General features: G+C 34.5%; 1 protein-coding gene across 10 annotated transcripts in view; it reads left to right on the plus strand.

Annotated features, from left to right (window-relative positions):
• The window catches only part of MEMO1 (mediator of cell motility 1), a 127,938-nt gene that overhangs the window by 88,475 nt on the left and 26,355 nt on the right, over positions 1 to 13,108 (plus strand). For 8 of the 10 annotated variants that reach the window (XR_014234776.1, XM_082356811.1, XM_082356815.1 and 5 more), the window contains one exon: positions 1,698 to 1,809. The exons of the other annotated variants lie outside the window; for them this stretch is intronic. Coding sequence is in view for 7 of the 8 variants with exons in the window: in XM_082356811.1 (XP_082212937.1) it covers positions 1,698 to 1,809 (112 nt within the window). In the remaining variant the exon portion in view is untranslated. The remainder of the gene's footprint in view (positions 1 to 1,697; positions 1,810 to 13,108) is intronic. 10 annotated transcript variants of the gene reach the window in all.

Here is a 13,108-nt window from a genome sequence, read left to right on the forward strand (position 1 = left end):
TAAAAAATACCAAACAATACAGAGACTACTATAACAAATACTCATGTACTTATCATCCACACTTGACTCAGAATTTCCCCTCATCTGAACTCAATTTGCATTTCCAAAAGTAACCGCATTCATGAACTTGGTGTGTATCCTTCCACTTCATCAAATTATATTTTAAGTACGTTGAGTGTTTTTATTGTTTCAAGAAATTTTGCAACAAATTCTTCTGTAGAATGAAGGAAGCTATTTGCAGAGGAAATGATCACCTCTTTTTCTTTAATTTTTAGGCCTAAATTTTCATAATTTGGGGTTTTAAGTATTATAGAGTATTAGCAATTTGTTGTTAGGCTATAGCTTATTAATGAAACTGGAATATTACTAGCCTTACTCCCTGGAATGGTTTTAGGGTACACATTTTTCAAATATTTAAAATGCTTTTAAAATTTTTATTTTTTTCTTCCAGTTCTATTGAGATATAGTTGACATACAGCACTACATAAGTTTAAGTTATACAACATAGTGATTTGACTTTATGTACGTCATGAAATGATAAGTTTAGTGAATATCCATCATCTCATCTAGATACAGAATTAAAGAAATAGAAAAAAATATTTTTTTCCCTTGTGATGCGAACTCTTAGGATTTACTCTCAACAACTTGTATATAACATACAGCAGTGTTTATTATATTTATCATGTTGTACATTACATCCCTAGTACTTACTTACCTTATTACTGGAAGTTTGTACCTTTTTACGACCTTCATTCCAATTCCCCTTTCCTCCGGGACACGCTTTATTTTTAAAACCTTGTTGGGGCATTCTGAAAATTTTGGTTTTGGATAGACTGGCAATGAGGAATGGAGGATTTTTAATCAGGTATAATTTTATAGAAAAAAAAGTCATACCGTTATTTGTTCATTTCTTTGATATTGGTAAACCCATTTAAGGATGTAGTTACAAAAATGCTGGTTTTGTTCAATGATAAAATAAAAATATTCTTATATCTTTTTTTACATATTTCATCATTTTCTTGCTATATATTGATAATATCTAGTTTTAAGTGTAATTCATCAGAAGGATCTGAATTACTAAATCATTTAAAAATTTTAAGATTATTTAAGGCATGGTACTGTGGTAAATTTATATTCCAGTCTATACCACGAGCTTAATTTTTAATGTTGAGGAAAATAGCATTCTCAGTAGGAATTTTCTTTTCTTATCTTAGTATGACAGGAACCTGAGGTGTAAAACAATAAGTCTGTACATTGTATTAAAAAACAAAGCAAAACTCAAAAACTATATTATTAACCTCATGAGTAAGTAGACCAGGGGATTTTTCCATATTTCAGTAAGATTTCTAATCAACTGTTCTTGTTAGTATCTACTGATTGAATAAGGTCAAGGATAAGCTTAGACTCAGAGGTGATTTTAGATATAATGAAAGGAACTGATGAAAAATTTAAATTATTATTTTTTATGTAACTATGTAACATAAGAAAGTGCTGAATAAATCATTACGTGTCTTACTGTTTTGTCTGGTATGCAAGAAGCTAGTTGTTTTTTCCTTTTTTTTAGACTAAAAATGGAGAATATTATATGGTGCTTTTTGTCTCTTGCCAAAGCATGTAGTTTTGTGTTACTGGATAGAGTCTCACAGGGTAAGGATATACATTAATATATTTGTTTTACTATATTTTGAAATCTCTAGTTTACGGAGAACTGTGGAAGACAGGAATGTTTGAACGAATGTCTCTGCAGACAGATGAAGATGAACACAGTATTGAAATGCATTTGCCTTATACAGCTAAAGCCATGGAAAGGTATATTAATTAATATAAGAAATCCCAGAGAAATCATGGATATTAATTTCTTTGGAATTATTTTAACTAGGGTGAGATAATCATTAGGGTAAAGAGATTTTAAAATTTTTGTTGAAATGAAATAAAAATTTGGGATTAGATTTTCTGAATGTGGATTGAAGTTGGTTTTGAGTAGTTTGCCTATGAAGGCTTAACGTGTAAAGTGACATGGTTGTCTTATTAGGTAGAAATATTAAAAGAAAAAAACAACAACAACCCGTGTGTGTGTGTTTGTGTGTATTGATTTGCCTGTTATCTTATTCATTATACATTCATTTATCTCAGAGTAACAATTACATTCTTTCATGTTACAGTGCTATAAGTAAGTAATCATAAAATTTTAGATTTGGAAGTAACTTTGGAGGTAATTTATTTCAGCCTTAATCAAAGTACATGAATCTCTATTATAAAAGAGATTATTGTATAATAATATATAATAATTAAATATAATATAGATCTGTTATAAAAGAGATCTCTTTTATAAAAAGTGCTTGACAGATTCTTATTTGGTACCTGCTAAAGGGTCTTCTAGTGATAGGGTGTTCACTAGACTATAAGTAGAGTGAAGACAGGGACAATATCTATTTTGTTTTCCACTTAATACCCCAGTGCCTAGCACAACGCCTGTCACGTAATAGTCAATTTATTTTGGTAAAATGAAAGAATTGTTTTAAGAGTTTTCTTTCTTCTTTTAGGGCAGTATTCAAATTAGGAAGTTTTCCTTTTATAGGTCACATTTCTCTAATTTTTTCAACCATTTCCTTTATATGGACTTAATATTCCATATGTAGTTTGACCAGTTCTAAATATGGTGAGATTATTTCTTCTCTGGTCCTCATTACTGTATTCTCTTAGGAAAATAAGTAGTGCATTATAGGTTTTCAGTAAATATTTGTTAATTAAATGCATTAATGTAGTCTGAGATTATCTAAGCAGTTATTATGCTGATATGGCTTACCTTACTATTGTCTGATATACTTGTGGTCAGCTCAAACCCCAAGGCTTTTTTATACTGTTAAGCTGGATTATTTCTCCTCTTGTACTTTTGTGGTTGATTTCTTTTTAACCCTAAATGTGTTTGTCTCTTCAGTTACTTCTGTTTAATTTTTCCATGTTGCTTTTATTCCATTATTGCAGTTTTGGGGGTTATTTCCACTCTTAATTCTGTTATCAAAGTATTATTTACTTCTCTCAGTCTTATGTTATCCACATCTTTTCACAGTGATAACTATGAGGAATTACATAAACCTGAAGAAGTTAAATTATAAGCAGTATAATTTTAGGTTAATTGTTTTAATACATTCTAATTCTTTAGAAGTTATTAAACCAATATAGGCTGTTTAATTTTTGGAATCCTAGTGTAATCAGAACATCCCATTCTTCAACTACATAGGACAGTAGAAAACTTTTGTTATTTGCTGAAATGTTTGCATATTTTGTCATGAGAAAATATATTTTAGACTTAGTAAATTTCAATACAATAGGACCAATAAACTGCCAACAGTATCCTTAAGGAAGCTTTAATAAAATAACATTTTTGTTGTTATTTCAAAAGTAAAACAGGCATAATGTGGAAATTTAGGAAAATAGAAATTTGAAACCAGTGAACAAAATTTTTGTTCATAATTTCCTATTAAATAGTGTTAAATAACCACTTTTAAGTATATCACTTCTCAAGAAAACCTTCCCTACATCTCAGATTACATTAGGATTCCTAATACTGACTCTTAGAAAGTACCCAGTACTTTTCCTTTGTAGTCTTTGCTGCACTCACTACCTGTATCAGTCATTCATTACTGAGTAACAAATTGCCTCAAAGCTTAGTGACTTAAAATCATAGCTATTTTATTGCTCACAATTTTTGGATCAGGAGTTTAAGTAGGGAATACCTTGCTCTGGTCCCCAAGATACTGACTGAGATGGCTGGAGTGGGCCTTGAGGATCCAAGATGGCCTTAGTGCTGGCTTTTACTTGAGACACCTCATCTGTTCTCTAGATGGCCTGTTTGTTTACCAACCAGGGCTTTTCTATTTTCTTGGTTTCTCTCTAGAAGGATAGTCTGGATTTCTTTACATGGTGATTCTGGATAACAAGAGAACAAAACCAGAAGTTTCTTGGCCCATTAAGGCCTAGGCCTGAAACTACATAGTATCATTTCAACTGCTTTTTGTTTTTCAAAGGAGAAATAGATGCCACCTCTTGATAGGAGGAGTAGCATATGTGTACAGGAGTAGGAGGAATTGTTGGCAGCCATCTTTGCAGATGGACTACCGCAATTCTTCCTCTGGTGGACAATCCCCATTTCTCCAACATGGAGGACACCCCCAGCTCTCCTAGGATGCCCAGAAATCTCATCCAGTTATGACCTCAGGTTCAAAGTCCATTATCTTATGGTCTGTGTTAGGTTGGGATATGGATGAGGCTCCTTGGGTGTAGCTCTTTCTGATTTGGATACCTGTGAACTAAGAAGGCAAGTCTCCCTCTCACCCTCCCAATACACTCAATGTACAGTTTTGAGACAAGGACAGTAAAGCACAATAGTTACTTCCGTTGCAGAGTGAAAGAATGGGAAGCATGTAGTAGTCTCTGGTCCAAAGCAATTCTGAACTCTAACCAGGAAATAGAAAATATCCTTGATTATGGCTTGGTTCTGTCTTCTGATAGTGGCTTCATAATTCATTACAGATGGTTCCTGACTTATGATGGTTCCACTTAAGATTTTTTGGCTTTTTGATGGTGTGAAAGTGATACACATTAAGTAGAAACTGTACTTCGAATTTTGAATTTTGATCTTTTCCCAGGCTAGCAATGTGTATGCTTACTCTCTCATGTTTCTGGGCAGTGGCAGTGAGTCGCAGCACCCAGGCAGCCTCGTGATCACAAGGGTGAACAACCAGTACACTTAAAATCCTCTGTACCAAGACAACCATTCTGTTTTTCGTTTTCAGTACAGTATTCAATAAATTACATGGGAGATTCAACACTTTATTATGAAAAGGCTTCGTGTTAGATGATTTGCCCAACAGTAGACTAATGTAAATGTTCTAAGCACATTTAATGTATGCTAGGCTAAGCTATGATGTTTAGTAGGTTAGGTGTATTAAATGTATTTTCAACTGACAATGGGTTTATTGAGACTTAACCCCATTGTAAGCTGAGGAAGACCTGTATTGTTCTTAGCTCTTGACTGGATCCTTTCGGCTCTTGGCTCTCCTCTCTGAGTCATTTTTACTTTTCCATAAGAAATGGGCCTTGTTTGCATCTAAGTAGCAGTTTTAGTCTGCTTCATGTATGTGACAGTTTAAGACCCTAAAGGCCTCTTTTCATTTGGAACAGTGTTTTGATTTGTTTTTTAGTACAAACTGATTGAACTCCATTAAACACTTTGTGGGTTTTCTATACATCAGATTATAAGTGCATTCCATTAGACAAAAGTCGCATCCACAATTCTGTCTGAGACAGGATTCTTACTACTTTGGATCTCAAGTTAGGGGCCTGGAGTTTCTTAGAAGCCCTTTTACCTGCCTGAGAGAGTATACAAGCACTGTCTTAAGTCTTCCTGAGGTCCTAATACATTTTACAGATGCGTTTTGATTTGATGCCTCTGAGCCCATGTTCTTGGTAGCACTGTGGATTTGATCTTTGTCCTTATGCTGTTTCTTTGACAGTCTTTTGCTATCTATAGAGGCTAGCGATGAGAAACAGTTATTTTCCAACCAAGCAACTCCTGTTTGGAAATATTTCTTTTAAATTCTGCTTATAATTCTTCAGCTCATGTTTTTCTTCTTGTACCTTCTCATACTTGGCTATAAAGAAGCCATTGACACTTTGAATATTTTGTCTGGAAATCTTCTTAGCTAGATCTGTGGATTCACTATGTGTATTTTTAATCTTTTAAGTTATGTCATATGACAGTTATGCTAATTGTTCTCGCAGTAAATAATATGGATAACCCTATTTCTAGCCTCCTATAGCAGTGTCCTTACTGCTCGTCCAGTTTCTAGGCTCCTTGTTGCCCTTTCAACTTCCACCTATCTCTGTGTCCACAAAGCCAATATTATATTTTTTAGGTTTCTCTTACAGTAATACACTTTCCAGGTACCATTTTTTGGTCTCAGTTATCTATTGCAGCATGGCATATCACCTTAAAGTACCTTTTTTTTTTTTTTTGCTTATGATTCTTTGGGCTAGAAATTTGGTCAGGGATGAGTGGCGACCAGTCATCTCTGTTTTATCTGCTGCCAGTTGAGACAGGTTGACTTAGGCTAGATGTTCCAAGGTGCTCTCACTTTCTGTTTGGGGCTGTGATTCAGGTTGTCTGCGGGGCACCTTAGTTCTCATCTGGGTGCTATCTCCACTTGTTACTCTTCCTTCAGGGCCTGTCTCTACACATGGTTTCCCTTTCCTGCTGGACTATCCTGAAGTACATGGCAGTTCAGGGTAACGAGAAAGCAAGTAGAAACTTCTAGGCCTCTTAATATTTAGGCTCGGAACTGGCACAGTATCACTTATGTTGCATTCTACTTGGCAAAGTAAGTTGGAAGGCTAGGTTCAAAGGGAAGGGGAAATTGGCTCTATACCTAATGGGAGGAGTGGCATGAGCATTCAGAAGTGGGAGGAATTTTGGTGATTATATTTGTAGACAACCTACCACAGTAGCACTGGAGTTAAATAGCTCTTTATCTCCCTTCTCTGGTACTTACCTAACCTATTCCCTACTCCAGGGCAGCTAGTCTACCCTGTATCTTCTGTACCCATCTCAGTACCTGGTACACAAAAGGATCTCAATAATTAATTGTTGAATAAATTAATAACAATCTATTTTTAATACTTTTATTAAATATTTTTCCAAAAATGAGATCAGATTTTTTTTATTAACTGCTTTTCATATCATGAACCTATTTCCATGTCATTTTTTTAACTCCTTTTTATTGGGTATACATAGGACTTTCTAGTATACATCTCTGTAATACTTCAATTGATCATTTAATTTTAAAACTTTTCCCTCATTTTTCACTACTATAAAAAATTATTACAGGTTAAACAATTAAATATCTAAGATATTATTTATAATTCTCTGTTATTTTAAACAGATTTTAAAATGATATTCATTAGAGGTTATAGAGGAGAAAACATAAAATGACCCATAATCCCCTTGCTCAGTTAATTCTGTTGACATTTAAAAAATGGATGTACATGGTTTAAAAGTGTAAACAACATCAAGAAGTACAAAATGAGCAGTGAAAGCCTCTTTGCTTCTCCTCAACCAGTGTTTACTGACAGTAAAAATTATTATAGATATGCCAACATATATGTATGCATATATGTTTGTGTATATACAATATATGTATAAGATTTATACATACACATGGTTTTGTGAAAATTAAAACATGTAAATAGGAGATGATATCTTAAGTATTTTATTCTGATCCTTTTTCCATATATTATCTTTACGATTGAAATTCATAGTTTTTAGTATTGCATATAATTGCATTTGAGAGAGTTAAGTTCGGATATGTAGAAATCGTCTATCTTGTAAAAAACTGTTCACTCTTAAAATTAACAACATGATCCCACCTCTTCTTTTTCTTTGCATTTTACTCTGGTCAGTTATCTTTCCCCCCCTTTTATTCCTTTCTCTATATCATTCCCATTTACTCTATTTACAGTTTATAAATTTTTAATTGATTTTTGGGGTAATTTACATACTGTAAAATATGCTCTTTATGGCATAGAAGTCTATGAATATTGATAAATGCAGAGTTGTAAATATTCACCACCATCAAGATATAGAACAATTCCTTTGCCCTAATTTCAATGCTTTTTTTGTTCAGAAAAATGTGCAAAGTAAATAGAGTTCTTTAGTAACTTTCAAAGTGTTTGAGAAATATGACCCTATAAAAATGTTCATGTTCACTCTAAAAATATCATTATTATCTTTTTAGCCATATAATGCTTTTTGTTACTACTAATATTTTGGAACATGGACAACTTGAAAGCACAGTACCGTGTATTTAAATCTGTTTCATCTTATGTTTTAGGTTCTAGCCAATCTTAGAAATTCACCATGGTTAGGATTTGGTAACTTAGTACTTATACCATTATATATATTTAGAAAATCTTGATTTTGTATAGTTTATCCAGATTGTTAAACCTAATTCTTGTAATTCTTGTGTTTATTTGTATTAATTATATTTTTGGGTTCCCTGAGTGAGAATACTGTCAGATGCCTTGTATGGTATTAAATACTATTAACTAAACATTTTTTCTATTTGTAACATCTTATACTAGTATAATACATTTGTGATAATTGATGAACCAATATTGATACATGATTATTAACTGAAGTTCATAGTTTAATTAGGGTTCATTCTTTGTGTTATATAGTTTATTGGTTTTGCCAAGTGCCTCATGTCATGTATCTACCATTATAGTACCAGTTAAAATAGTTTTACTGCCCCAAAAATCCCCCATGCTTTACCTATTCGTCTTCTCCTCCCTCTCTACCTCTATCCAACCCCTGGTAACTGCTGATCTTTTTACTGTCTTCATAGTCATATAGTTTCTAGAATATCATGTAGTTGGAATCATGCAGTATGTAGCCTTTTCAGGTTGGCTTCTTTAACTTAGTAATATATTTTCAAGATTCCTTCATGTCTTTTTACGGCTTGGTAGCTTATTTTTCTTTATGTTGAATAATAGTCCGTTTTATGGGTGTATCACAGTGTATCCATTCACCTATTAAGAGATTATTGATATACTTGGATTAATATCTGTTATATTTGTTACCATTTTCTGTTCATTGCCCTTGTTCTTTATTTCTTTTTTGTCTTCCCCTCTTTTTCTTCTTGCTCAGGTTTTAATTGAGCATTTAATATGAGTTCATTTTCTTTTCTCTCTTTGTATATTGATTATACTTCTTTTTACTTTGTTTAGTGGTTGCTTTAAAGTTTGCAACATACATTTGCAACTGATGCAAGTGTACTTTCAAGTAACACTGTACTGATTCATGTAGTGCAAGTATCTTATAACAGAGTATTCCCGATTTCTCCTTCCTGTCCCTTATAACATTGTTATCATTCATAATAAGCTATAATTACCAAACACATTATTGCTATAATTATTTTGAACAATTGTTATCTGTTAGATCAATTAAGATAAGAAAAATAAAATGAAATAAATGAAAGATGTTATTTTACATTCTTTTATCCCTCTCTAATGTGCTTCCTTTCTTTTATGTCGATATGAGTTTATGACCTATATCATTTTCCTTGTCTCAGAAGGACTTTTTAGCAGTTTATAGCTCTGATTTTATTTTATTTATTTTAAAATATTTATTTATTTATTTGGCTGTATTGGGTCTTAGTAGTGGCGCGCGGGTTCTTCTCTAGATGTGGCGCGTGGGCTCCAGAGCACACGGGCTCAGTAGTGCGGCGCTCAGGTTTAGTTGCCCCGCAGCATGTGGGATCTTAGTTCCCCAACCAGGGATCGAACCCACTTCCCCTTCATTGGAAGGCGGATTCTTAACCACTGGACCACCAGGGAAGTCCGTGATTTTATTATTTAAAACTTGCTATTTTGGGTTGGAAAAAGGATTTCTTTTCCTTTACCTTTGTCACCTTCACAGGAATACACAAGAGGCTCCTTTTCCAATGTTTCTGTTAATCGCAGATTAAGAATAATGTATTTTATTCATGGGGAGTAATTAAGTAGGCTAGTAAACAAAAGTCATTTTGGCCCATAATCGTAACTCCCCCCCCTCCAGTTTTACTAGTTATTGATGTAAAGATTTGATTGTTTTTAAGATGACATTTACTCTCAAAATTTAAAAATTTTGGTTAATCTGAATTTTTCTGGTATTAGTAGAGTTGCCTAATTGTGCAAGGAATGATAGGTGATACAAAATAAGTTAATATTGTGTGTTTCCTCAGCATATAGTCTAGTAGGAGAGATAACTGTAATATAATATAAGATAATGTAATATAATTCAAAATGTAATAAGTACGATTGAAGAGTTTATAGGAACAGAAAAGGGGGATGTAGGTGATAGCTGAGTTAGGGGGGCACAGAAGGCTTTGTAGAGAAGGTGATATTTGAGTGGACTTTGAGGATGGCTATAATTTTCACAGAATGGGGCAGAATTTTTGAGGGAAAGGGAGTACTGTAAATACAAAGTATAGGAGTAAGAAAGCCCAGGGCTTATTTTAAGAACAGAAAATTATTCGACTTAGCTTGCAGGAGTTGCAGAAGGCCGAGCTAGTAACTGAGGTCTGTCTGTAGATGTTTTTTGTTTGGCCTGCATAGTTAGAAAAAGTTTTTTCACAGATATGAATGTTTTTAGTTGGATATTGGTCCTGCCACTTCCTGTTATCTTATACCTTATCCGACTTTTCACACATATATGATACCAATGTGGGACTGGAGACATTTGAATAGGTAACTTTGTAGAGGTGTAGAGTAAGAGGGCCAGGATTAGAAAGTTGGAAAGTAGGTTGGGACAGGATTATGAAGGGCATTGAATGTCATTTTAAGATATTTGTATTTCATTCCATGATTGGTATAGAGCTAGTAAAAGTTCCTCAGCAAAAGAGGGAGATGATTGGAACTTGACTATAAGAGTATTACTCTTTGATGGCGTGATGGTACTGTGAAGGATGGATTAGAATTGGAAGAGGTTGGTAGAAATAGTTTAGAAATCACGGGGGCTTTGAACTAAGGTAGTGGTGGATAAGGTAGCAGACTGAGCAGATTATGGGAGACATTTAAAGGTTAGAATGAGCAAAACTTGGTAAATATTTCTATGTGGGAGAGTAAGATAATTTTAAGATAAGTTTAAGGCCTAAGAGTATACAATTATCAGAGATGGTAAAGCTGTTAAGTTTTAGGTGTAAACCCGGGTGTAATTTTAGGAGAGCATAGGGCATGGAAATGTTGACTTGTTTCTCTCAAAATACTAGAATGTCTCTATAATTCTGACAGCAGACTTGGGCCAATTTATCATAGGACTCTTGCTTCAAATGGTTGAGTTTCCAAAACAGAGTTTAGTACGATTCTCTGGTACCTGAAATATGCCTGCTCTTGTAAAGCCTTTCTAATCAGTATTCCTACTGGAATGGAAATTCAGAAAGATATAACCTTTGAAATTAGTTTTGATAATCTCATTAGATTCACTTATCTGATCCAACAGTAAAGGTTTATAATGACTTAAATGGTAATTTTAGTTGTCATTGACAGCTAGTTTACCTTCTCCCTTTTCCCTTTTCTTCCCCTTCCCCAGTTTCACTTTTTCATGAACATAGAAGTTTCCTTTTGAGTATTACCTGTATCCGGAAGAGAGCATTTTTTAGAATTATAGATAGAACATGGAGAATCTCTGGAATAAAAAGTACAAATTCTTTGTTGGTCGTAATGGAATAATTTTAGTTTCTATGACCATGAAAAGGATGAGCAAGAGATAGCATAAGACATTTGAGAAGATTGGGATGTATTTTATTTTTATCAGAGTAAAGATTTTTTGTATTTACATATGTTTTGTCCTCTTTTTTCCCTATGAATATTTTCTGTCTAAAAGAGGAGAGGAGAGTAAATTATATAGTGATATTATTGTGGCAACAGCCTCAGCACCTTAGGGATAAGAATAATTTTTCTTCTGACTGACTTAGTTATTATTTATTTATTTATTTGGTTGCACTGGGTCTTAGTTGCAGCAGGCGGGTCCTTAGTTGTGGCTTGCCAGCTCCTTAGTTGTGGCATGCAAACTCTTAGTTGCAGCATGCGTGTGGGATCTAGTTCCCCCACCAGGGATCAAACCTGGGCCCCCTGCATTGGGAACACGGAGTCTTAACCACTGCGCCACCAGGGAAGTACCTATGATTTTTTTAAATTCTCATCTGAGAAGCTTTGGACTGCTTCTGAAATCTTTGGGAAGTTGGAACAATTTGTATAGAAAAGAAAATTCTCATGTTCATCAGTGTTGTTCAGGGGAGAAATATTCAGATTAATGCCATAGAAAGAATAAGCAAATAACTATTTGTATACAGTATTTCATCTAGTTTAAAATGTCATCAATTTTAAGATTTCAGTTACTTATATACCACTAATTAAGTAAAAACACTGCCATTTAAATTGTTTTCTTATCACTTAGAATATTCATATTAGAGTTGAAATTTTTTCCTTCTGATGAGGACTTTTAAGATCTACTCTTAGCAAGTTTCGAATATTCAATAGTGTTATTAACTATAGCATTAACTGTAGAACTATGTTAGCTACAAATTCACATTTTTATGTTAGAATTTTTACATTAGAATTTAGACTTTTTGTGCTGTGTACCATTAAGAGCATTGGTGATACGGTGATATTGTTTTTTTAAAAAAATATTTATTTATTTATTTATTTGGCTGCACTGGGTCTTAGTTGCGGCACGTGGGGTCTTTGTTCCAGCACGTGGGATCTTTTAGTTGCGGCACGTGGGACCTTTTAGTTGTGGCATGCAGGATCTTTAGTTGCGGCATGTGGGATCTAGTTCCCTGACCAGCGATCGAACCCGGGCCCCCTGCATTGGGAGCGCGGAGTCTTAGCCACTGGACCACCAGGGAAGTCCCGATATTGTTTGTTTGGTTTTTTGTTTGTTTTTTAAAGAATTTTATTTATTTATTTATTTATTTATTTATGGCTGCATTGGGTCTTTGTTGCTGCGCGCGGGCCTTCTTTAGTTGTGGCGAGCGGGGGCTACTCTTCGTTGCAGTGCGCGGGCTTCTCATTGTGGTGGATTGTCTTGTTGCAGGGCACAGGCTCTAGGTGCGTGGGTTTCAGTGGTTGAGGCACGTGGGCTCAGTAGTTGTGGTGCACAGGCTCTAGAGTGCAGGCTCAGTAGTTGTGGTGCACGGGCCTAGCTGCTCCGTGGCATGTGGGATCTTCCTGGAGCAGGGCTTGAACCCATGTCCCCTGCATTGGCAGGCAGATTCTTAACCACTGCACCACCAGGGAAGCCCATATTGTTTGTTTTTAAAGAGAGTGCTTCACTGTTGGTTCTGGGATTTCAATTCTTGTTTGTTACACATCTTGGATATAGTAATTTTCTGCAGCACGGGTTAAGGTATAGGACAGAAAAAGAAGGGATAAAACTTTCATCTACATTACTAAAGTGCTCACAAGAGTTTTGCAAGGTAGATTTTATTAACTCTGTTTTTACTGATGACAGTTGAGGCTTAGGATAGGTTAAGTAACCTGGTGCAAGTAGCACAGTTTGCAATTGGCAAAG

This window comes from Balaenoptera borealis (assembly GCF_965194805.1).
Source record: "Balaenoptera borealis genome assembly, chromosome: 15".
In the NCBI taxonomy this organism is placed as follows: domain Eukaryota; kingdom Metazoa; phylum Chordata; class Mammalia; order Artiodactyla; family Balaenopteridae; genus Balaenoptera; species Balaenoptera borealis.